The sequence below is a fragment of the Mucor velutinosus genome (genome assembly GCF_035048745.1).
Source record: "Mucor velutinosus strain NIH1002 chromosome Unknown tig00001563, whole genome shotgun sequence".
In the NCBI taxonomy this organism is placed as follows: domain Eukaryota; kingdom Fungi; phylum Mucoromycota; class Mucoromycetes; order Mucorales; family Mucoraceae; genus Mucor; species Mucor velutinosus.
The window spans coordinates 2,442,607-2,465,396 of record NW_027041904.1 but is presented as its reverse complement, the minus strand read 5'-3'; the positions used below and the strand labels follow the sequence as shown (position 1 = coordinate 2,465,396).

The 22,790-nt window shown below is 38.8% G+C and overlaps 7 protein-coding genes across 7 annotated transcripts; 6 read left to right on the top strand and 1 right to left on the bottom strand.

The window, feature by feature from the left end:
- Window positions 1–159: 159 nt before the first annotated feature.
- On the top strand, window positions 160–2,047 carry MCX1_1 (ATP-binding protein; the record flags this gene model as incomplete). Its single annotated transcript, XM_064828653.1, has 8 exons — window positions 160–427; window positions 485–511; window positions 566–829; window positions 899–1,049; window positions 1,114–1,317; window positions 1,374–1,521; window positions 1,579–1,777; window positions 1,830–2,047. 8 exons carry the CDS (start codon window positions 160–162, stop codon window positions 2,045–2,047), a joined length of 1,479 nt encoding a protein of 492 aa, XP_064685855.1.
- Window positions 2,048–2,381: 334 nt separating this feature from the next.
- GAR1_1 (H/ACA snoRNP pseudouridylase subunit) lies at window positions 2,382–3,593 on the top strand (the record flags this gene model as incomplete). The annotated part of the gene is made up of 6 exons (XM_064828652.1): window positions 2,382–2,522; window positions 2,576–2,705; window positions 2,757–2,870; window positions 2,928–3,102; window positions 3,160–3,211; window positions 3,267–3,593. The coding sequence occupies 6 exons, from the start codon at window positions 2,382–2,384 to the stop codon at window positions 3,591–3,593; spliced, it is 939 nt and encodes a 312-aa protein (XP_064685854.1).
- A 214-nt stretch (window positions 3,594–3,807) lies between these two features.
- Window positions 3,808–4,140, top strand: ATC70_009419 (uncharacterized protein; the record flags this gene model as incomplete). The annotated part of the gene is made up of 3 exons (XM_064828651.1): window positions 3,808–3,850; window positions 3,904–4,007; window positions 4,066–4,140. 3 exons carry the CDS (start codon window positions 3,808–3,810, stop codon window positions 4,138–4,140), a joined length of 222 nt encoding a protein of 73 aa, XP_064685853.1.
- Window positions 4,141–4,243: 103 nt separating this feature from the next.
- Window positions 4,244–5,633, top strand: ATC70_009418 (Protein YIP; the record flags this gene model as incomplete). The annotated part of the gene is made up of 4 exons (XM_064828650.1): window positions 4,244–4,298; window positions 4,354–4,594; window positions 4,646–5,058; window positions 5,110–5,633. The coding sequence occupies 4 exons, from the start codon at window positions 4,244–4,246 to the stop codon at window positions 5,631–5,633; spliced, it is 1,233 nt and encodes a 410-aa protein (XP_064685852.1).
- Window positions 5,634–8,393: 2,760 nt separating this feature from the next.
- Window positions 8,394–9,790, top strand: ssr3_3 (SWI/SNF and RSC complex subunit Ssr3; the record flags this gene model as incomplete). Its single annotated transcript, XM_064828649.1, has 2 exons — window positions 8,394–9,527; window positions 9,596–9,790. 2 exons carry the CDS (start codon window positions 8,394–8,396, stop codon window positions 9,788–9,790), a joined length of 1,329 nt encoding a protein of 442 aa, XP_064685851.1.
- A 1,505-nt stretch (window positions 9,791–11,295) lies between these two features.
- Window positions 11,296–14,652, top strand: ATC70_009416 (uncharacterized protein; the record flags this gene model as incomplete). The annotated part of the gene is made up of 9 exons (XM_064828648.1): window positions 11,296–11,397; window positions 11,464–11,799; window positions 11,853–12,837; window positions 12,924–12,997; window positions 13,063–13,491; window positions 13,564–13,836; window positions 13,887–14,357; window positions 14,408–14,482; window positions 14,542–14,652. 9 exons carry the CDS (start codon window positions 11,296–11,298, stop codon window positions 14,650–14,652), a joined length of 2,856 nt encoding a protein of 951 aa, XP_064685850.1.
- Window positions 14,653–14,911: 259 nt separating this feature from the next.
- ATC70_009415 (uncharacterized protein) lies at window positions 14,912–16,476 on the bottom strand (the record flags this gene model as incomplete). The annotated part of the gene is made up of 6 exons (XM_064828647.1): window positions 14,912–15,088; window positions 15,142–15,362; window positions 15,419–15,679; window positions 15,733–16,206; window positions 16,264–16,316; window positions 16,367–16,476. The coding sequence occupies 6 exons, from the start codon at window positions 16,474–16,476 to the stop codon at window positions 14,912–14,914; spliced, it is 1,296 nt and encodes a 431-aa protein (XP_064685849.1).
- Between the last annotated feature and the right edge of the window lie 6,314 nt (window positions 16,477–22,790).

The window sequence follows — 22,790 nt, the reverse complement described above, 5'->3', positions numbered from 1 at the left end:
CACATGTATATACGCGTATTTGATATGAATAAAAATTTCTCTGTTTTTTTTTTAATGGCTTGAATCATATTTTCAGGAGTACTTCAGCAAGTGTAAATGCATGTTCATACATACAGGCTCTTTTTTTTTCCCTTTTCTCTCTCTTTTATCCTTGATTCAATGAACCTGTCGACATCAAGCCAACCTCAGGACTCGTCGATCCGTATACTCCATGATAAAGAACCGTCAAATCAAGAGTTGGGATCGCCTTCTGGCACAGATCAACATCATCACCATGGTTGGAAATATACATTACAATACTATTTCCCTCATTACACATATCAGCCCATTGGCGCTGTGCAAATAGAAGAACGGCCAAGCTGGCTTTATTGCATAGCGTATGGGATCCAGCATGTATTAGCTATGTTCAGTGGTGTTATCGTCTTGCGTAAGGATCAAATGCTATCTGTATGAAGAATGCTAAAATCCAACGTCCATAGTATAGCCCTTATCTTGGGTTATGATTCCAACAGTAAGTTACCTGTACCAAGAGTTAGATCTATGTCTGACTCATCTTACACAACAGCATCCCTCTTCTTTTCTGGTGTATCAACCATGATCTTTTTCATTGTAACAGGCGGAAGAGTGCCATCGTATCTAGGATGTTCAGGCTCATTTGTAAGTATCATACTAACGATATCAAACTATGCGAGTACATCCAATTTAGAGATGAATACAAATACGGCTACAGTGCAAGGCGCCATTTTTGTACTGAGCCTTACTTATGCTGCTATAGCTCTTGTCGTCATGGTATTTGGGTACAAATGGCTGGAGTTTTTCATGCCACCTAGTAAGTAGCATAATATAGTCCTTATTAATCATTCAGTGTCGCAACTAAATATGGCACCAGTTGTTACAGGATCCATCATCACAAGCATAGGACTACATCTTTCATTCCTGTCCTATGACAAAGCCGTCAAGTCGCCATTTGATACCTACATGGCTATCGCTACTGCATGTGCCATCATGTTGATTTCAGTGTATGCTCCAACAAATGCCTTGCGTAGAATGTAATACAGCTCTTTTGAACATGGTCATATAAAGCATGTGTTTGACAGTCTTTATATTGAACAGCGCCCTTCTACTAGGTACCATGACCGGCTACTTCATACATGCCATGTGCAATTTGAAAGGAATAGGACCTTCGATTGATTATTCAGAAATTGTTTCAAATCCTTGGATTCGTGCTCCCTCCGTTTATTTCAGTTTGAAATTTGACTCTAGCTCGATTGGTATGGTTATGCCAATCTTGATTGTGCTGTTGGCAGAGAATTTAGGGTGCGTACATCGAGGAGTGTAGTAAGGTCAATGGTGCTACTATTAATATAAAACAGGCACATGAAGGCAATTGGCTCCATCACACATAGACCCATGCTTAGTTACGTTGGAAGAGCCTATCTTGGCGATGCTATGGGTTGCTTTGTAGCAAGTTTAACTGGTGCCGTTCCATTTACAACATATGCCGAAAACATCGGCGTCTTGGTATGCAAATGATTTTAATGAACAATAGAGCAGAGCTTATGTATCATATATATACAGTCTGTAACGCAGGTCTTTTCTCCATTGGTCATTCTATTTGCAGCCGTGTTTGCCATGCTGCTAGGCTTCTTTGCCAAATTCAGTGCTATCGTCAAGTCTATACCTCAAGGTGTGTTGGGTGGTGTTACCATTATCTTGTATACATTGATTGCTATTACTGGCGTTCGAATTTGGGTTGTGAATAAGGTGGATTTCAATGGTGAGTTACAACAAGTAGCCCGAATTATAAGGATTTAATGCTTTGGCAATAGACACTCGTAACATATTTGTGGGTGGGTTACCAGTTATCCTTGCCACTGTCATGCAGACACCATTGCAGGTGAGCAACTTTCAATTAGATGGCATTGGTGTCGCAACATTTGGCTCCATCATTTTATACCAGGTATTAAAAGGTTACGATGGATTATCCATGTACAGAAAAAGTATTCAGTCTACGTTTAATAAGAATAAAGCGCGAGAGATAGTGTAGACAAGCTAAATTTGTGCAAATCTGAGCATTATTCCCTGAATGCTCTAAGCATTCAAGTCATGTGTTGCTGCAACGCCTAGAATTTTATATTTAAAAATGTAAACAGCTAATTGAGGTTTGATTGTCGAAAGCAATTCTATTGAAGAGATGCGGTATACAGTCAGTCGAAACGCATAACGATCAGCTGAATATGTTGCCCCTGAATCTCATGTTGATAAGAAGCCTTTATGCTCCGCATTGAGCGGCTTATTGTAGGTTGGGATGACCAAAAACTTTTCACGTTTCTTTCAAACCCACAATTCGTCTACGGATTATAATCCTCCTACTCAATATCATGGCACAAAAGCCATCCAAAAGTCGATTTCCAAGCACACCATTGGAGGCATCCAGCTTGGTACGAGTCTCAAAGACTGTTGGCATCAGTAGACGAGCCATTGAAGACGACGTAGAATACCTGTTGTATCATTTTATAAGTGTAAGTTGAAGAGAGAAAGAAAAGCAACATGGCACAACAGTAACATCTCGTAGCACCCAACACAAACCTTTCATGACTTTGATCGATTATGGCATGAACTGCACTTTAATCATGTTCATTTCGCTTGCGTCAAGAGAGAGTTTCGTGCCAACTACATGAATGCATTTTACAAGAGCTTTCTTGGTAAGATTTGGGTGCTTGATAGCATGATATTCATACTTATTACATGCGTAGACTACTTCCCGAGCACAATTACACCAATGAAGAGCGGCGTCCTCTTCTCACTGTATTTCATGTATATCTCACAACCAGCAATATGGGGCAAAAATCGCATCCGAGTTACCAGAGGTAGGAAACCTTCTCAGTCATACATCATGCAAGCCATCCTTATTCAATTTTATCTAGATTTATATCATAATCTCTTCGAATTTTATGTGGAGAGCATTGATACAGATACCAATGTCGAGGCTGCATTGATATTTGATAAGCTGCGGGAATCAGAAGCATTTTTGTTTGTGGAAGAACAAGACCCGGATGGCTGTTTTACAGAGGAAAAAATTGAATTCAGAAAGGCCATAGAGTAAGTCGCTAGAGTATATGAAGGAAAGCCAAATTGACCAACATGTCTGTTGTCTAGAATGAATCAAAGGCTGGAGGATTTCAAAAAGACCAAAATGAACAGTGATCCAGTAAGTAGGAAAGCAGGAGAACAGAACTCATTTCAGCTCACCATCATCAAAACAGATCAAATTATGCTCAAATGATTTGCTCAATGAGTACAAGCAATTGGCTTTGGAGTATCAGCAGGCAAAGAGAGAGACGTTCTATACACCCCAAGCAACATCAGCCATGAAACAGACATTGAAGGAAACAGCAAATATTGTTGAAACAAGGCCACGATTGCTGCGAAACTTCTTATTAAACAGCACACTTGGTCAAGATGAGACAGACATTGTACAGCAGGTGAAGCGAACAGGCCAGCAGTTGTTGAACTCGAAGCGACGAAAAATAGCAAAAGAAGCAACTTTAGCACATCTGCAAATGGACATGATGAACAGGCATGCTCCTTGATTTAAATCCATTTCTTGTGTGTGTAAATGTATACAAATCCTTTGAATAAAGTGTCGAAACAATGTTATGACAGTATCCATCCTTCAAAGCTCGCTTTATCTGTGTTGATCTGCTTGATTTGCTGTCAATCTACAGCTAAAAGCAGTCCATGGCCACTAAAAGAATGTTCAACATTGCGCAAACCAACGACTTTCATTACAACAGCAATCAAATAATGGAACCAACAAGAGCAACAGACGTCAAAGAGACAATTGACAGTAAGTACCTGAAAGCAAGCTGTACAATTTAAATCATCATTCATCAGTACAAGTTCTCTATGAAATGGCCAACATGCTGAATACAGGTCTTGACAGAGAAACAGTGAGCTTATGCGTCTCTTTGTGTGAGCGAGGCGTCAATCCAGAAGCACTTGCCGTAAGTGAAGCCATCGCCATCTTTCGGCCATAGACTCATAGATATATCCACACATTAGACTGTGATCAGAGAACTGAAAGAGCTTGAAAGCAGCCAAGCATCCGCAGCAACTACATCATCCTCAAGACACTAAATAAGCCCGTTTGATTTTTATACCCGCGCATTCAAACACTTGTCTCTTTCCATCTCTCTATTTTTAATAAATTCTTTGTTTCTTTACACAATCATTGATCTTTATGAAACGAGCAGGACCAGAAGCCATACCAAACGACAGCAAAATGCGAAAAAAAGGTACACATCAATCATTGCAATGAGTGCTCATGTGCGCTGACTACGCCTGCAACAGAGCACCCCTTCTTTGACATGAGCCCCAAAAAGTCCTCGTTTAAATGGATAAACGCACTAGACTCAGTATTGATTGCAAGACCGTCAGTCAAGGAGACCGCAAGAAGCAAGATTGCAGCATTTGATCTCGATGGCACGCTGATTGCAACCAAATCTGGACGTGTCTTTGCAAAAGATGAGCATGATTGGAAATGGTGGGATCCAGCTGTTCCTAAACGCCTGGAAATTTTGCATGATGAAGGGTAAGGACCAGTAGCTCATTGGCGCGACCCGTTCTAATGCAGGGACATCAGGTTCAAAATTGTCATCTTTTCTAATCAAAACGGCCTCAACAATGATAACAAGATCAAGGGATTCCAGAACAAGACTGAAAGCATGCTGAGACAGATTAATTCACCCGTATTAGTCATGGCAGCAATGAAAAAGGACAAATATCGCAAGCCCATGACAGGCATGTGGGAATGGCTTGAACACAACAACGACAATGTCTCTATTGATAAGAGCCAAAGTTTCTATGTGGGTGATGCTGCTGGCAGAGAGGATGGTTGGAAGCCAAAGTACAAAAAGGATCATTCATGCGGGGATCGCAAGTTTGCTGACAACATCAACATTGCTTTCCATACACCCGAAGAGTTTTTCTTAAAGGAACCCAAGGCCAAGTTTCAATGGAGAGGGTTCAATGCCAAGGAACATATGGCATCTTCAGGTAGGTATGCTCTATACATTGGCAAAGATGTCGACTGACAGTTATATCTAGTGCCACTCCATACACCCGAGTCGACACCGTTAGCAAAAGAAGCAGAAAACGAAGTGATTGTTTGTGTTGGATACCCTGCAAGTGGGAAGAGCAGTTTTGTAAAGAAGCATCTGGTTCCCAAGGGATATGTCTACATCAACCAAGATACTCTAAAGACCAGAGACAAGTGCATTGCAGCATGTCAAACCGCTTTGAATCAAAAGAAATCAGTAGTAATCGACAATACGAACCCTGAAAGAGCTACTCGTGCATTATACATCAAGCTTGCTCAGAATGCAAAAGTGCCTATTCGCTGCTTTTACTTTGGAGACAACGAAGAGCTATCCCAACACAACAATTACTATAGAGCTGTGCATAAACCTGAAGAAAAGAGAGATGTTTTGAGCAGCATTGCATTCCGTACCTTTAAATCAAAGTTACAGGAGCCATCGACTGTGGAAGGGTTTAAAGAAGTAAAAAGGATCAATTTTGTATTTGATGGACCAGACAATGAGAAGGAAGCATGGCAGAGATGGTGGCATTAGTGATATATCATCATATTATAATAAATGTTCAGCTCCTAGACACTTTCAGAGCCTCAAAAAGGAAATAAGAAGTTGACCTAACAAGTATTTTGATAGACTGACGTTATTAAATATAGAATACAAGAGAGTAGCATGACTAACGATAATGCTATGTGATTTGCCACCTACTTCCTATACGCTTCAAAAGCATCTATTACTGTATTGCCTTCACGATGAAAAGGGCATTGAGTTTGCCTGCCAGCCCACCAGCCAAAATTAATTCAAGTCTCGACTCGCTGTCTGCTCCAGATTGGTCAAATCTTAACCATTTTCGACTCAATTGAACTATTTTGCCAGATTCGACTATATAAAGTACGATAATCACCCTATGCTTCTTTAAGCTTTCTTGGAGTGCTTTTCAAGGCGCATCCAATGGTACCAAATAAAATAAATGTTCTGAATAAGCTTGTTGAGTATTTTACGAAAATATGAAAAGAGGTTTATGGCCAAAAAGTCGAAGTTTTACATATCAAGTTTCCACAAAGATAGTTTCAAGGGCTAAGTTAGATCGATAGAAACATTTTGATTTAATACATACCATAGTAAAAATCTTCATTGTCAAGGTCAAAAATGCGATCGTTTGATTTTTGATGAAAACCATGAGGGGTACCTCATGCTTTTTGGTCGATTTGTGGCCATGTTTTTTTGATCCCCAAAAAGTTGAGCAAAGGTGTCAGAAAGTAACTACCAGATAAGAGCAACTGTTTGGTGCTATTCTGAAGATCTAAAACGGTCTTGAACGCGAGAAAAAGCAGCCCAAATGCGCTCATATTTTGCTGTATTGGGCACACTCTTGACTAGAAAAGGGTCCTACCAGTATGTTGCCTGCCCGTATATGAATTAGCTACATATATATGGATGTAGAGCATCACATAAGAATCAGATCCACAGATAATATAAAGGGTTTTATGTGTAAGTGGAGGGTCAAAATGAAAGCAGCAGTGTTTTTGTAAGATGCGCAAGGGCAATCGGTAGCGCAAACTGCCGCTGCACACGATGGTTCTCATTGAAGCAAAGTGAAGGTAGAGAGCCATCCGAAGCATAAGCACTCGTAGAATTGAACAAAGGTTTAGCTTATGGCATGATCTAGATACTGAGCTCTATTGAGATCAGATATACATGTTCCGTTCAATTTGGGATTTTGATGCGGTAGGAGTGCTATATTTTACAGTATACAGTCGAGAGTCTTGATAGTATGAGTTCAGTACATACAAAAGTCTTTAGCATGGAATGATGCGTTTGCGTTTCATATACATTATGCTGCGGGTATCTCATCTGTTGCAGATCTATTTTTAATCTTAATTTTATGGTTCAGGACCTCGTTTGAAACAAAGGCACCAAATCTACAACGCATGGGGCACTGTATGTGCTTATGGCCGTTTGAAATGAGGCTTACACTCACAAGAATAGCCTACCATAACATCAATTGAATAGTGTCAAAATAGGCATCCCCAGATACGTATATATATATATATGACACAATTCTTTTGCACTAAACCTCATTCTTAATCATCTCCAGCCCTTTTGTTACACTTTGTACTCACTAATTTGTTGTCTGTGCTACTTGCTTTGCAATCATGGGAAGTATCGAAAAGACTTTTGATGATTACTTTGGATTGTTACGTCTGCTTCGGTTCATTGTACCTGATACCCATACATTCGTTCGTTTGGATAAATGCTCAGGCAGTTGGCATTACAAGCAGCTACAAGCACAGCATGCTACTGTTGAATGCGCAAGAGCTATTTTAGAGCGAGAGATTTCCCTTTCAGACGTAGCATGGTTATCTTTGTGTTCCCTTAAAAGCCTTGGTATCAAATTCATTAAAAGTCTAAAAATTAGAGTTTGTTGTGGTGATTTATAAATCGAGAAACAATTGCTTGCCTGAAGTCATGATTTCATCAAGTAGAGCTCAAGGCATATCTGCATATTAAGAAAAAGTATCCTCGTTGCTTTAACTGTGTGTGTGTGTGTGTGTGTGTATTAATTAAACAATTAGAAGGTACATAAGCTTTGTGATCATGATGATGATGGTGATGATGATGATGATGATGCTGATGATGCATCTTTAAAAGGGGATGATGTTGGCACCCTATATTTACATACAAATAATCATTTGACAATAACAAATGGAATGTTTTTCTTTTCAATTATAGATGTTACATGTGCTTGTAACCAGGATAAATCTGATACAAGAAAGGGATACCATACAGTCAAAGGGTGTGTTGATTCCAGTTATCATTGTTTGATATTCATTCGGTCATCTACACCTATCAGGATTCTTGCTATTTATTAATTGCTGCAGTATTTCAACATTCACAAAAAATTACTAATGTCAAAACATTTTTACATGTAACAATAACAAATAAATAGATCGAAACATAAAAGAGGAGAACCGACAGATGGAGAGTCGAAATGGGGAGCGATGGACCACATTTCCCTTTGATTCAACAGATAGAATGTGTATACAATACCCTTTTTTGAACAGAAATTAGATGCAATCTACTATGAAGCTGTAGGTAAATAAAATAAATTGACATTAATTCTCGAAACAGTTTTGCCCCTTGGATTAATAAGTATAACATGATATCATGTACACAGAAAAAAAAAATTGGGTGAGTATATAAAAACGCCCAAATGTGTTTCTGATTTGTTTCCTATTTTCTTTTTTCTCTTTATATATACCTCTACTCTCTAATTTTAAAAAAAAAAAGATATATACAATGGCTACTGCCACAATTACTTATACCATGTCGCCTTCTACAAGCTCAATCATGTGTCAAACAACCACAAATCCTCCAGCATTGCCCTGCTTTCAACGCAGATCTTCAATTAGACGGGGCACTATTTCAAGTCTCTCCAAAGATGTCAGAGTCAATGACTTTGTAGAGATTATCAAGAAACAAAAGGCCATTCAGCAGAAAGAAAGAGATGTGGACACATCCTCAATGATGCTTAAACGCAGACACAGCATGATGAACATGTCCAATCGAGTAGTTACCACCAAGAAGCCCAATCTACCATCACGCATTCGCACCATGTCAAATAGTGATCTCAAGGTAAACGCTGCTGCTAATGCTGCTGCTGCTGCAACATATACCACAGACAACAATGCCACTACAACTGTTGCCGCTTCTGCCACCTCCCCTTCCGCCACACATGCTTCAAACATGGAGAAAGCATCGTCGGGTAGAATCCGATTGGATGAGAAAAACAAGGGGAAATGTAAATCGCCAACGCCATTTTCTCAAGAGCAGCAACAGAAACATCAAGAAACAGTGATCAATCATCTGAGAAAGTGTGCTGCTTGTCATGAAAACAAGAAAGAGATCAACCTTGCATCAAAAGGAGTATCAGCAGCAGAAGTAGCAGCAGCGGCATCCAGCATTACATCTGCATCCTTTTCTTCTGACAGTACAGTTTCAAGTTGCTCTAGTTTAAGCAGCTACAAGAATGAAGACACATTTGATAGTCATCCACAACGCGCTTTTATCATCAAGGAGCTGAATCAGTGTATGGCCGACTATTCCTCCAAGATGGATCAAATGTTGAACAAGAAGGAGAACAACATCCAGGCATGCAAGCAACTTATTGCACAACAACAAGAGCTATTGAGTCAATTGGAAGCATTGGACAAGGAACTACCTCCAGAGGCTCCACATCAACCAACGCCTTCTTCTTCTTTACCTCCACCCCCTTCTTCTTCCTCTGTGGATCTGTTGAAAAGTGTGTTTGCCTTGCGACCCAAGCCACAAATAGTGATTCGACAAACAGCAGATAAGAATGAAGCAGATACCATCTTCTCGTTGGAAGGCGCCTGTACGACAGCGGTAAATACATGCTACATCCCTGACGAGGTAAAGTGTTTCGTGTTTATGTTTACAACAACAAATATTAATTAACTTGATTGTATGATATTTTATAGATCAAATCTGCTGCTAGCAAGAGTACAACTCAATACACTTATACCTTGAACCTCACTCATCAAGACCGTTTAAACAAATTTGTATTGAAGCCATCCAATCAATGGCAAGCCGACCATCAGGTAGACACCTGCCAAGACAAGCAATGCGATCAAGGGTTTAATTGGTTTCAACGCAAGCATCACTGCAGAGGGTAAATCTTTTTTTTCTTGTGCATTTGTTTGTGCTCTGATTGCTCATCTGTTTTTTTCTTCTTCTTCTTCTTTAGCTGTGGAAATATCTATTGTAGCACACATAGCAGCAATCGATTGCCCTTGTTCACGGGTAATGCTTCCGCTTGTAAACCTACTTTCTCACGTGTATGTGATTCTTGCTTTTATCAATTAGTGGGTCATTCCTTGAAGCCAATTAATTAGGAGAAATACTATATACATTCATACACTCAAAAGGCATTATTCTATCATTCAATGTATATAAGATACCATTCATCCATGTTACCCACAATCGTAATTTCATAATCAATACATAGTACGCCTATATTTACATAAATAAAGTTTTTCTTCTCACTTCTCTACATTGCCTTTTCAATGACATCTCCACGGCCAGTTGTAATGACACAACGCATTTCGCATGGCTGGAATTAATTTGTAAATAAATATCAATCATACATAATCATACATGCATAAGCGCGCGTTTTTTTTTTTACCCCTTTTGTTTAGGAACGATATATGAGAAGCACCTCTCTCTTCAGAAACAGTAAACAGAATGCATGCTGAAGCTTAAAAGAGAGGGAAATGTAGCATCTATTGGGATGCTTCTTTAGAGTTAAATCGAAAATCTCGTGCCTGAATTTTTGACATGTTCAACTTCCGATCAATCACAACTTTCAGGTTGCATGTAACAACATGTTGAAATCTCATTGTTACTCTTGTACAGCTGCGGTTGTTCTTTTTTGTCTGTGTGTTTCTATATTAGAATTTGGCTTAGTTTGGTTTTTCTACATTTTATATATAAACGCTTTTAATTAAACATTTGTTTCATAATGTACACGAAGAAAGTCACCAAATGGTCACCAAATGTTGGATGCTTCCTTAAATCTCTGCAAATTCACTAACAAACATCAACATCCAGGAGGTCTGTATGTAATGCCTTGATATATACATATCCAAAATAAGGAATAGAACGGTAAATACTCGAGAAGGTAAAAAAATAGCTCTGGTGTCACTTGAAGTTTAGCTTGTCCCTAAAAGAAAGAGAGCTTTAATTTTTTACATCATCCTATAAGACGATAACAATAGAAACTCGAGTCTCTTTGACTTTTTTTCTAGTCTCCTTGATTTTCTACTGTTATTTGGCTACACCATCACTCGTATCATTTCTTTTTAAACACCTGACAAAAAGGCTTTCAAAACGAGTATTACTCGTTCATTATTAACAATTACCACGTCGTGATCACGGGTGCGAAAAGAAACTCAATTTTTTTGTGGTATAAATACCTTTGCTTCTTTTCTTTTCTTTCATTTTTCTTTACATCTTTTCATACTACTTGCAGCGATTTCTTGTTTCTCGCTCGACAACCATCGATCAGTCGATTCAATCATTTCATTAGACATCCGATCCTACTAGATTTCAATTATCAGCTTGCCACTCCACTCTATATATACCAAAAACTCGATACAAAGCGATACAATACAACGCAACAATGACAGAATGGCAACCACAGCAACAAGGATTGAGAGAACTTTTATTTTTGCTAGGAGAAGCAGCTAATCCAAACAGTCGAGATCAAGGGTTGATAAACCAAGTAAATAACAATTGTTGAATTCAACATGTGTTCATTTGGAATCCAAACTAAATTACTTTTTAAAAGCGGCTTTTGTCATTCAACGACTATCCAGATTATAATTCATATTTAGCTTACATTCTCACCAAGCTAAGCAATGGAGATATCAATACACGACGGGTTGCCGGATTGCAATTGAAGAACAACATTCAAAACAACTTTAACAGTATACCTTTGACTGTACTCGATTATATCAAGCAATGCTGCATCGATATCATAGAGATGCCTCAACCCAGTATAGCAAAAACTGTATCATCTGTCATTGCAGTCATTGTCAGGAGAGGACAGGTGCACAACTGGATACAAGTCATTTCGCTTTTGATCGAAAAACTCGACGCAGAGCAGCCAGCAACTGTGCTTCATGTAAGGCGTTATCTCCAATGTGTCACTCATAAAATTAACGTGTTGATGTATAGATGGCATTTGATACCATTGTCATGATCTGTGAAGATGCGGCTGACGAACTGGATCAAGAAATCAACGGCATACGCCCATTACGACATCTTATACCAAAACTCATTGAATTTTACTCCTATCCTGACCCAACATTGCGAGTGCAAGCCATCAACGCCACCAGCCAATTTGTGCTATTGAAACCAGCTTCATTCGTATTGCAGTTGGATCATATTTTAGCAGAGTTATACCCAAGAGCATCCGATACAGACCCTCGTGTACGACGAGAGCTAGGCAAGATATTAGCGGTTGTTTTAGAAGCTTTTCCAGACAAGCTAGAGCCTTATCTATATCCAACCATAGAATACATGGTCCAAGCAACAACAGATCAAGACCAAGAGATTCTACTTGGCGCATGTGATTTTTGGGTGCAATATGCTCAGAGCGAGCATTACCATCAAGAACTCATCCCATATTTGCCAAGATTAGTTGAATATCTGCTCAAACTCATGGTGTATTCGGACTCTGATCTCTTGGATATTGGAAATGACCATCAGTTAGGGACAACAACAGCCTGCATAAATAAACTAAAGCTGCTGGAAGACCAATCTATTCGGCCAAGATACTACAGACCGAAAAACCAGCCTGCTCCGACAGCAGCTGCAGACGGTGATCGTGATGAATTGAGCGATTTGGAAGAAGAGTCCTCTGAAGAAGACGAGATTGAAGAGATCAGCAGCAACAGCAGCAATGATAGCAATGTGGATCATGACAGCAACATCTCAGACAGTGACGATCTAGATAGCGATGATGACTTTGATGACGATGAATTCTACTCGGAAGATTCTCTGCGAAAATGCAGTGCATCAGCGCTTGACGCCCTGTCTGTCTCCTTTGGTGATGATATAGCATCCATTATACTGAACCGTCTATTCAACGAGACGCTGGTCCATGACAACTGGCTTGTCAGAGAAAGCGGTATTCTGGCTCTTGGTGCAGCGGCTGAGGGTAAATCTTGCTTTATCATGCATGCACACACACACACACACACACACAAACAACTCTATTAACTTGCACATGTCTACTTTACTCAGGAGGTATACAAGTGATTAGTCATCATTTGCATAGGTTAATGCCATTTCTACTCACTTGTATGGAAGATCAAAAGGTACACACATACACACTGTATAGCAGCGCCCTTCGACCTTATCGTATTGACGTGTATATGTACAGCCTTTGGTTAGGTCCATTTCATGTTGGGCAGTAAGTCGATTCTCCAATTGGTTAGCTGATCAATACGATACGAATGAGGAAGGTCGCAAACGATTTTTTGAACCCGTGCTTTTTGGACTACTGAAACGGCTGTTAGATTCCAATCGAAGAGTACAAGAATCTGCTTGCAGTGCATTCATCATTCTTGGTGAAAATGCTTCAACTCGGCTTGTGCCGTATATATATCCCATCCTTACACAAACCAACGGCGCATTCGCCTTGTATCGCCGAAAAAATCGATTGATACTGTATGATGCCTTGGGGACATTGGCCGATGCTGTAGGGTCTCAACTAAATCAACCGCAATTCATCTACTTGCTCATGCCTCCACTGATCAGTAAATGGAACGAGCTGTCAGACAAAGACACAGACCTGTTTCCATTGCTAGAGGTAAATACATAATAGCTTGTGCTAAATGTGATTCTGTTTGGTACACACACACACTCACATATTTGTGCCTAGTGCCTATCAAACATCACAGCTGCCTTGGGGCCCGGTTTCATACAATACGTCGAACCTGTCTTGTCACGATGCGTAAAGCTAATCTCATCAACACTGCAAGAGCAGATGCTTGCAGATCAATACCCAGACGAAGTGATGCCACCCAATGTCGAATTCCTGATAGCAGCGCTAGATTTACTATCTGGCATTGTGCAAGGCCTAGGCCCTGCTATTGAGCCATTGATTGCGCAGACAAATCCCCCCTTATTAGTTCTCTTGCAACAGTGTATCCATGTAAGTCGTTCTCAATATTCCCAGGCACTAAACTAACGCATAACAATAAGGATCCTGTGTCAGAGGTGCTTCAGTCAACATTTGCTTTAATAGGCGACATTGCCATTGCCAGTTTCAAGCTGCTGCTTCCCTTTCTGCAAAACATTGTTGTAGAGTTGATACAGGTACTACGAAATGACGATTACTTGATGTCTATATCTGTCTACAACAATGCACTCTGGGCAGTAGGAGAGATGGTCATGCGTTGGGGAAGCGGGACACAACCTTATGTGCCAGGATTGATAGATGTATTTTTACCCCTTTTAACTCATCCGCAAGCCCCAGCTTCGATTCATGAAAATGCCATGATTGCATTGGGCCGTTTGGGTCTAGCTTGTCCCCAATTTGTAGCACCCTATCTAAGATCCTTTGTGAAGCCTTGGTTGGAAAAATCGCTATCGGTCCGAGAGGGAGACGAAAAAGATTCAGCTTTTCGAGGTCTGTGTGTTGTGATAAAGTTCAACGCTCAGGACGCACAAGAGGTGAGCAACTCATTGTTGCTATATATTCTCACACACTAAAACGTTGATAGGAGCTATACTTGCTATTGGTTGCCATTTCTACTCTAAGAGCACCATCCAAGGCATTGGTGCAAGAGCTAAGTGATGTGAGTGCTGTTTGTACGTGCGTACTATAATAACAGCTTTGCTAATCTGTATCACGTAGGTTGTGAGAGGCTATCGTAGCATTACCAGTGACGAAGAGTGGAACTACATCACATCGCAAATGGATCCCATTGCTTTTGAGCATATCAAAAGCATTCTGGCTGACGTTTGACATTATAAATGGCACATGCTCTTAATATCCTATACCATGTCCATAAAACGTCGATAATAAACATACCTCTGCGAAAACGAACAAACACTGTGTATCATTTCCTATATACTGTATATGTACGGAATACATGCTGCCCTGAGCAGCGTTTAAACATCCTCTTGACGAGTCATTAAAGTATATCACTGGAAAATGGACTTTATTTTTGAAACTATCAAGAAGTTGCAATGCAGTTTAATAAATAGAAATATGTACAGTGGCATTAGTTTTTGTCGCGAGGAATTAGTCGTACGTTAAATGGCAGAGGCTTTGCTACAATGCCATAGTCGTCAAAGTCATTCAAATCGATAAGAATTGGGTTTCCTGACTCATCCAGTTGCGGCTCAATGGTGAACCTGGAAAACAAGCGCACGTAAATATTAAAAATCTCAACTTCGGCCTATAATGGATTCTAAGTAAAGCTGTAGGCCGGTATTTGATGTGAGCACCTACCAAGTGAATTCCAGGACAAATACGTTTTCCCCATCCGAATCCAAAGTGATCTCTTTCCTGTGGCTTGCAGTTGGCTGCCCTCGACATCTTTTGCGTGTTGTTCATGAATCTGTCTGGATTAAACACCTCAGGCTGGTCGTAGAACTCAGGGTTCATGTGCATTGCTGCCATGCTGCTGACAAGGATAGCATCCTTTGGAATCACATAATTTCCAATGACAACTATCAAAAGTAGTTAGTATGCTGTGCTGTGTTGCCATGCTATAGAGCATAGTTACTTTCGTCAGAGGCGGAATGAGGGATGCCAAAATTAGTAGTAGGTCTGAATCGCATAATCTCCTTTTGGACGCATATTGTATATGGAAACTCTTCTCTGTGTACGTTAAATTGAGGAAACTCGATCTTTTTGTTGTGCTTTTCCCTCCAATCATCTAGCTCTTTTATCACCCTGTCTTGAACATCTTTCATTTGTGATAGAATAGCAAATGTCCAATATAAAGAAACGGCAATGGTATCTGCACCTGCACCGATGAAATCACCTATTAGACTGGTCAGGCAAATGACATACAGACATCCATTCTCCAACGCCTACTCATAAAAACTAGAATGTCGTCCTCATCCAGGTTCATCTCATCCATCATTTGATACAAATTCTTTACCAAGCATTCTGCATCGCCATTCAGTGCATTGGCCACCAATTTTTCGTACACTACATCTCTGTAATTATGTACAAAATTCTGCATCTCTTTCTCTTTTCGCATCAGTGTATCCAGCCATACTAATGTCGGGAAAAAGGAGCCCATGTCGCCTGCCATTCCAGCATAAATCATGGAGCCGTGAACGAATTTTGCGATTTTCTGAAAAATGGGGTCTTCTATAGTGTCGAACCGAATAGCTAAACATGTCGTTGTGATAATATTCAGTGAGCATAGTTGCAAGTTTTCGTATGGATTGATGTAAGGCGCATTTTCGTTATCTTGAGCTATTCGTTCTATAAATGAATCGGCCTCGAATTCTAAAATCTCACTGAAGCGATCCACTGATTTAGGGCTTAGAACTGCTGTGGCTAGATAAATACACATTAGCAGGTGTCCATGCCATGTAATACGGTGTATTGTCTCACCTGCTTTTCGCTCGCACTTCCATTTAGGACTGTAGCTTGAGAAGATGATGCCTCTATTGCAATTATTAGCACCTGAAACACAGCTCTCTTTTGCGAATACTACCTGTTGTTTCGGCCATAGATCTTAACTGCAAAGGTATGATACGGCCGAGATGAGGATTTACTGCCTTGCTTGACGAATATCTCATGCGCAATAATTGGATCTGCTATCATAATCCAGGTTTGGCTCCCTAATTGCAGCTGATACAATGGCCCTGAATTGCATGTCAATAATTTCGATCTGGGATTTGGAAGCACCACACACCTATTTCTTTGTGCCATTTTGAGACCTGTTTTGAAGGCACTTTTCCAAGCGAGAGTAAATGACCTATCAGAGTGTATGTATGTTTGTTTTTTTTTAGTGAATCCTGAAAATCTACATAATTCTACAACATGTTCGATTTCGACCTATTATCTCCTCTTCCACATTCCCTCCCTTTTTTTCCTCTACCGTGATATCTCCTCGCTGCACTGTTGCTTTCTCCCGTCTTTTAAAGATTTACCTATAATTGGAAATTTGTTCGGTGGAGATGGTATCTGCTCTGTGTGAGTAGTAGTTTTGTGATTCTTCAAAAACGAGATTCTGGTGTGCTTTTTATTCATGTAGTAAGCGGCGGTCGCAGACGACATCAGAGTAAAGCAACTCAGCAGTGGAAAAAGATAATGAGATCGACCTGCCTTCCAATCATCCAACATTTTCAGTAAGCAAAAGATTGTCGTGTATATTTATATATAAAAAAAAAGAGGAAGAAAAAAAATCAATTGTCAAGAAAATTAGTTGACTATAATCAGGTCGGTGGCATAACCCCTCTCCTTTGTCCTCCCCCCTATTGATTTGCTCTTCTTTGTTGACAAACTGATCGGGAGTAAAAATCAAACTAAATGAATCAAACGTATGAAATGGGCGTTGCCAGATCAAAAAAGCATAAAAGGAATTGTCATCTTTAGTGTGACAGATCAACCTTTTTATTTACAAGCGCATTGCCCCCCTTTATTACAAATCATTACTACTAGGAACACGTCGTTTTGTATCTTAACTATCCGTTATTATATTGTGTTACACCTGAAAACTTTTATAGAAGAGATTAATTATTATATTTGTGGGTACACAAAAAAAAAATATTAAATTTACCTTCTTATGAAAAGCATAAGTTGGATGGTGTTTATTGAGTGTATGCTTTTTCTTGCAGTTGGCGAAAGCCTGACGGAAACTTTTAATAATTATGCAGTTGTAAATGCTGGGAAATCTGTCAAAGTATCGAAATACTAGATATGATGTACGATAATCTGAATAATGAAGCTTAGTATTTGACATTTCATTCAATGATTGCCGTGTGGAGGGGCCTCGAGAGAAGCATCTATCATATTTTCTGATCTATTTCTTCATTTAAGCTATTTACTATCTACCTAAACTAAATATTATTCATGGAATTTTAAAATTAAAAGATCATCACTATATAGACTTTTATTATTGTACAGCTTTATACGCCTTGTAACTCATTCAACATACCTCTAATAGAGATCTCTTAACTCTGTTACTTGGTATATATACTCTTAAATTTACTTTACTCTAGCTACTATGCTCCTCATCTTTCTTTTCGTCCAGATCTGCTAATTAGAAAAAAACAGACGTTTTTAAGTGATTGAAGGCCTGCGATTCATGAAGTATACTTAGTGCGAGAGTCATTACAATGACATGAAATAGCAAAGAGCTTGTGAATGAATGATATGCTACGCTACGAGATCAAGAAATTTACTATCTCCTACTTGTTTGACACCGGTACTATGAGGCACACTTTCGATTTTCAATGGTAGCCATGGCTTTTAGTCTATAGTAAGTTTGTGCAAAATAATGATGTGCATAGAATAGCACTGCATTTAATAGTTATCTCATAGCTGCTTGTATTCAGACAATCCAGTTTTTCATGTTTTTGAGTATTTTAAATACAAAACACATACTACACTGAACCAATCTACCTGTAACACTATTCATTCTGTAAAATCAAAAACTCCCTATTGTTTGATGTTTTGATTGAACCTGTAGCATTAGTTTTCATGTATCTACGACGCTCAATAGGCCAGCCCCTGCCAAAATGCCGAAAAACGATTGCTGAATGCTATCTTTTGTTACAGTAACGCACATGTTTTTTTTGTGCACTCCTATTAGTCATACAACGCTTTGCACTTACTTTATAAACTTGGGCACCGTATGTATGGAGGTTTCCATGCTGTTGTTATTAAAGGAGAACGTGTTTTGCCACTGTGAACTCCAATTTGAAGGCTAAAACCCAATTTTTGAAAGGAAGTATCGCAGTATTAGGTGCCCAGACAAGGCCTTATTTGGTAGAGCAACACAAGGGAATACAGTCTAGTTAAAAGAGAAGAAGCGTGGTTGAATTGGCAGTTGTGCATATAATAGTGCATGTCGAAATGTTGGTTTTCTTTGTTATATTGGTTCCTTTATACTCTTTTCGCTTAATCATTTGACGACAAATGTAGCGACTAAAAATCACTTTATATGTTTAGAAGCTCTTCAACATGAAGATATAACAGCCCTGCTATAAAGGCTCTAGCATCAGCATAAAGATTAGAATAGCTGCTCCTTTTTTTCGTAAAATGAGCAGCATAGCTTCAAAACTTTGCCACAATAACACAACAAAAAATGTAAGTTATCACCAAGTGGTTTTGCACAACATTTTACAATATCTGTTCCATCGGTCTATTACTCGTAGTCGCTCGTAATTAACAAGCTTCTATATGAAGCTCATTACTGAAAATTTGTTAAAATACGCAGCACATCTTTGACTTTTTGCCAAACGTTGACAAAGGGAGATATAAGCAAGTTTTCACTACAGCGTTTCACAACACCTAATCCATCGATCTAATACAGTATCTTTAATCACTTGCAATTACAACAGCTTTCAATAGTAGCTTTTATACATATGCCTTTGTCCAAAATTGACTACTTTCGGGATCATCTGTATTTGATCAACAACCCACCATCTGATCTAAGATCCAACTACTCTATTGTTTTCTTCGTAAGAGTTGCCTATAGGAACATGCTATTGTCAGAGCTCTAGTATCGATGATATTCTTTCATGGATGGCCCAAACTTCAAAGCCAGAAATACTTTTGTACATCGAGAGTCAGTCTTAGATGTGAGGTAAGAGATAGCAAAACATGAAAAAAAAATGAAGCATATACGTTAGCAATCAATGATGTACATCGCATACTTGTTGGCGGGGTATTTGATACTGCTGTAATACTTATTCTATAGTCCTCCCTAAAACATAATAGATTTGAAAAAATCATTACTCATATAAAATTGTTTAATGGATGATAAATTCAATGATTGCACCTTATACTACTTTTGAACAAAAAAGGATTTGAATTGTTTCCATTTGATTACGCTTTTATTATTACAAATGACAAAATCATATTAGATGGCAGATCAACAGAAAATTAACTAGTTGTAGACCTTTTCTCTTTCAATCTTCTAGCCAATCAAATCGTTAGAAAACTCCGTTGACCTAAGAAAAAATTTTGCGAGGGTTTCCCCCTGTTTTGATGTGAGGCAAAATTTTAAGCTCCGCTATATATAGCAATATAGCCGTTACTATCATCAAATTTCCCTCAGGTGCTAGAGCATGCCTTACTTACACCACCTAGCTTTAGATTCTGGCGTTGAGACTCTCAATCATCACTAAAGTAAGTAGTGATAACCAAGTGGAGGCAGCCTATCCATCTCCTAGTCTCGGATAAAGTCTTGTTGAGCTTCAGCGATAGGCACATCCACCACAACGTAATAAAGAGGTATGCTTCGAAAGAAACATAATAAAAAAAAAGGAAAAGAAGAAAAGAACATACTACTATAGGGGTATAGTAGCATGTAGATAAAAAAAGGAACACTCCCACAAAAAAGCGAGTCAAAAGAAAAGCATAACAACAAATACAACATCAAAGATGTTCAGAACAGCTCATTGTTGTTGCAACAAAAATGCATGCATGAGCAACGTGCATGGTGGTAATAGTCGGATGTCAAGCAACACAAACACGCACAATTGCATGAGCAACAGCAGTATTATGTGTGCAATACAACATAGTGACTAATGTTGTTTCATGTGAAGCGACAGAGGCAACACAAACAACAACCCACGGCCATATAACAAAGTAGTATTACAAAGGCAATACAGGTATATAGCAGCACATCGTGCTTGTTGTTCGTACATACAAAGAAACAACATTGCAAGCATCCGTTGAACTGATCATATCACAGCCAACAAAAGAAAAAGAAATCGTAACAAAGCAAACATTATGAATGCATTATCACGAGAAAAAAAGCAATTATACAAACGTCCAGGGAAGTTTTATATCATTGCGACCAAAAGAAAGAAAGTTACTTACCACTTACCACAGCCACGGATAGACCAGCAGAGAATAGACAATTACCAGAGATAGACCAGAGAACAAACATACAACCGAGACAGCAGACCAAGAAAGACCAGACTAGCAGCAGCAACACCAAAAACAACACCAACAACAACACCAGAAGCAACCAAGACAACAAACCAAGAAAGACCAGACTAGCAGAAGCAACACCAAAAGCAACACCAGAAGCAACACCAGCATCATAGAAAAACCAAAGAGCGAACGGCACCAGAGACCAGACAAAGATTAAAAAAGCAACCACCAGAGATAGAGACCAACGAAGCAACCACCAGACATAATATACCAAAGAAGCAAATAGCATAGCAGAGAAGTAATGGCAGCAGCACCAACGTCAAACAGGCAAAAAAAATTATCGAAACGTAATACATAAGTTCGATTAGTACTGATTTTACGTCTTCCAGTGCTCGTTATCGAATGGTACATACTATATTCCACTTTAAAGAAGCAGTATCAAGTACTTTTAACAGTGTAAGGCCGTGCTATCAGAAGCTAGAGTGTTATTTTTAATCAAAAGTGTTCCAAAATCAGTATGATTTGATATTAAACGCGTTTTGCAAAATGAGTAAAAAAAAACGGGAATATAAAAAAATGAGAGAACGAGCTACCCGACGTCACGGTCAGTAGATTTGGTCCCAGTCTTCTGCCTTGGCAGCCGTAACTGCTGCACTTTAATTTGAAATTGTGCAGTGGGTAATTTCTTGTTCAAATTTGACTTGATCTCATATTCTTTAAACGTTTTTGCTAGATTTGACTGTAAAAATTGTCGTTGTTATACTTTACTTTCTAATGCATTTATAAAGAGTCAATAAAGACACATCGAATGATGCTGGTTGCATTCAGCTTTCAGACCGAAAATAATGAGCAATTTGCAAAAATATGAAAACAGGTTTTCTGTAAATATGTCAAGATTTAGCTTATGAAAGCTCCAGAGAAACAATTTCTGATGTTTTATTTTATCTTTACGATTGGTTTGATTTAATATGTATCGTAGAAAAAGTCTTCATTTTTGCGGTGAAAAACGCGATCGTTTGATTTTCAAGAATCTTCTCTTGCTAATCCTCATGTGAAAATGACGATTTTCATTAAATTTGCAACGACCCAAAAAAATTGAGATAAAGCATCAGTAAGTAAAGCGTAACCAAGAGAAGGCGTGTGGTGTTATTCCAAGCGCTCAAAACGCTTTGTAGCATGAGTTATTCGTGCCTAAAAATGGCTAATTTTGGACTGAACTTGGTCAAAAGTGGAGGTGTTGTAGTGAAATCAGGTATAATAGATTTCATAAAATAAATGAAGCAATAATACAATACAATAAAGTCTCATTTGTTGTAACTGTCTGAAATACGTGAGAATGGATATGTCTTTTTATTTTCAGTAAAATCAGATAGAGAGAAAAGGGAAGGGTGAATGTCTACTGCTATTTATATGTATGATTTATGGATTGCTTACACACCCGTCTAGAATGGTGTTCTCATGCTAAGTTTTAGTGTCAATCCTCACTTATGCTAAATGGTAATTATTTCAGATATAGATGATCAGTCTAAATATCTTTAGTAGCTCTTGGAAACGTTAATTACTTACATTCCTTATCTGCTATCTTTTGACATATAGAGAATAGCTTATCGAAACTTAGCTTGTGTGAATATCATGATTATCGTTTACATGTTGAACAGCTTATTTACATAAACTCCATATGTGCATAGTTTATTGCTCAATTCAATCTACGACATTATGATTCAGGAACAGTTATATGTGTGAATACAACATCATTGAGTTTTATTTGTGTGTAAAATGAACTGAAGATCCTGGAATTGAGTACAAAAAGAAGAGTATTTATACATTTGTGTTGTGCCAGAAGGGCTACAACTGTCTATAAAGATTAAGGTATTCTTGATGGGTAGATATGTCTGTGTTGTGCAACAACATGGACAAGCTATGATAAGTGAAGTGCATCTCAGCTATCTAAATACTGAGGTTCACCAGATGTGATAAGCATTGTACAAGATAGATTGCTACTTTGGCATTCAGAACTTAGTATAAAT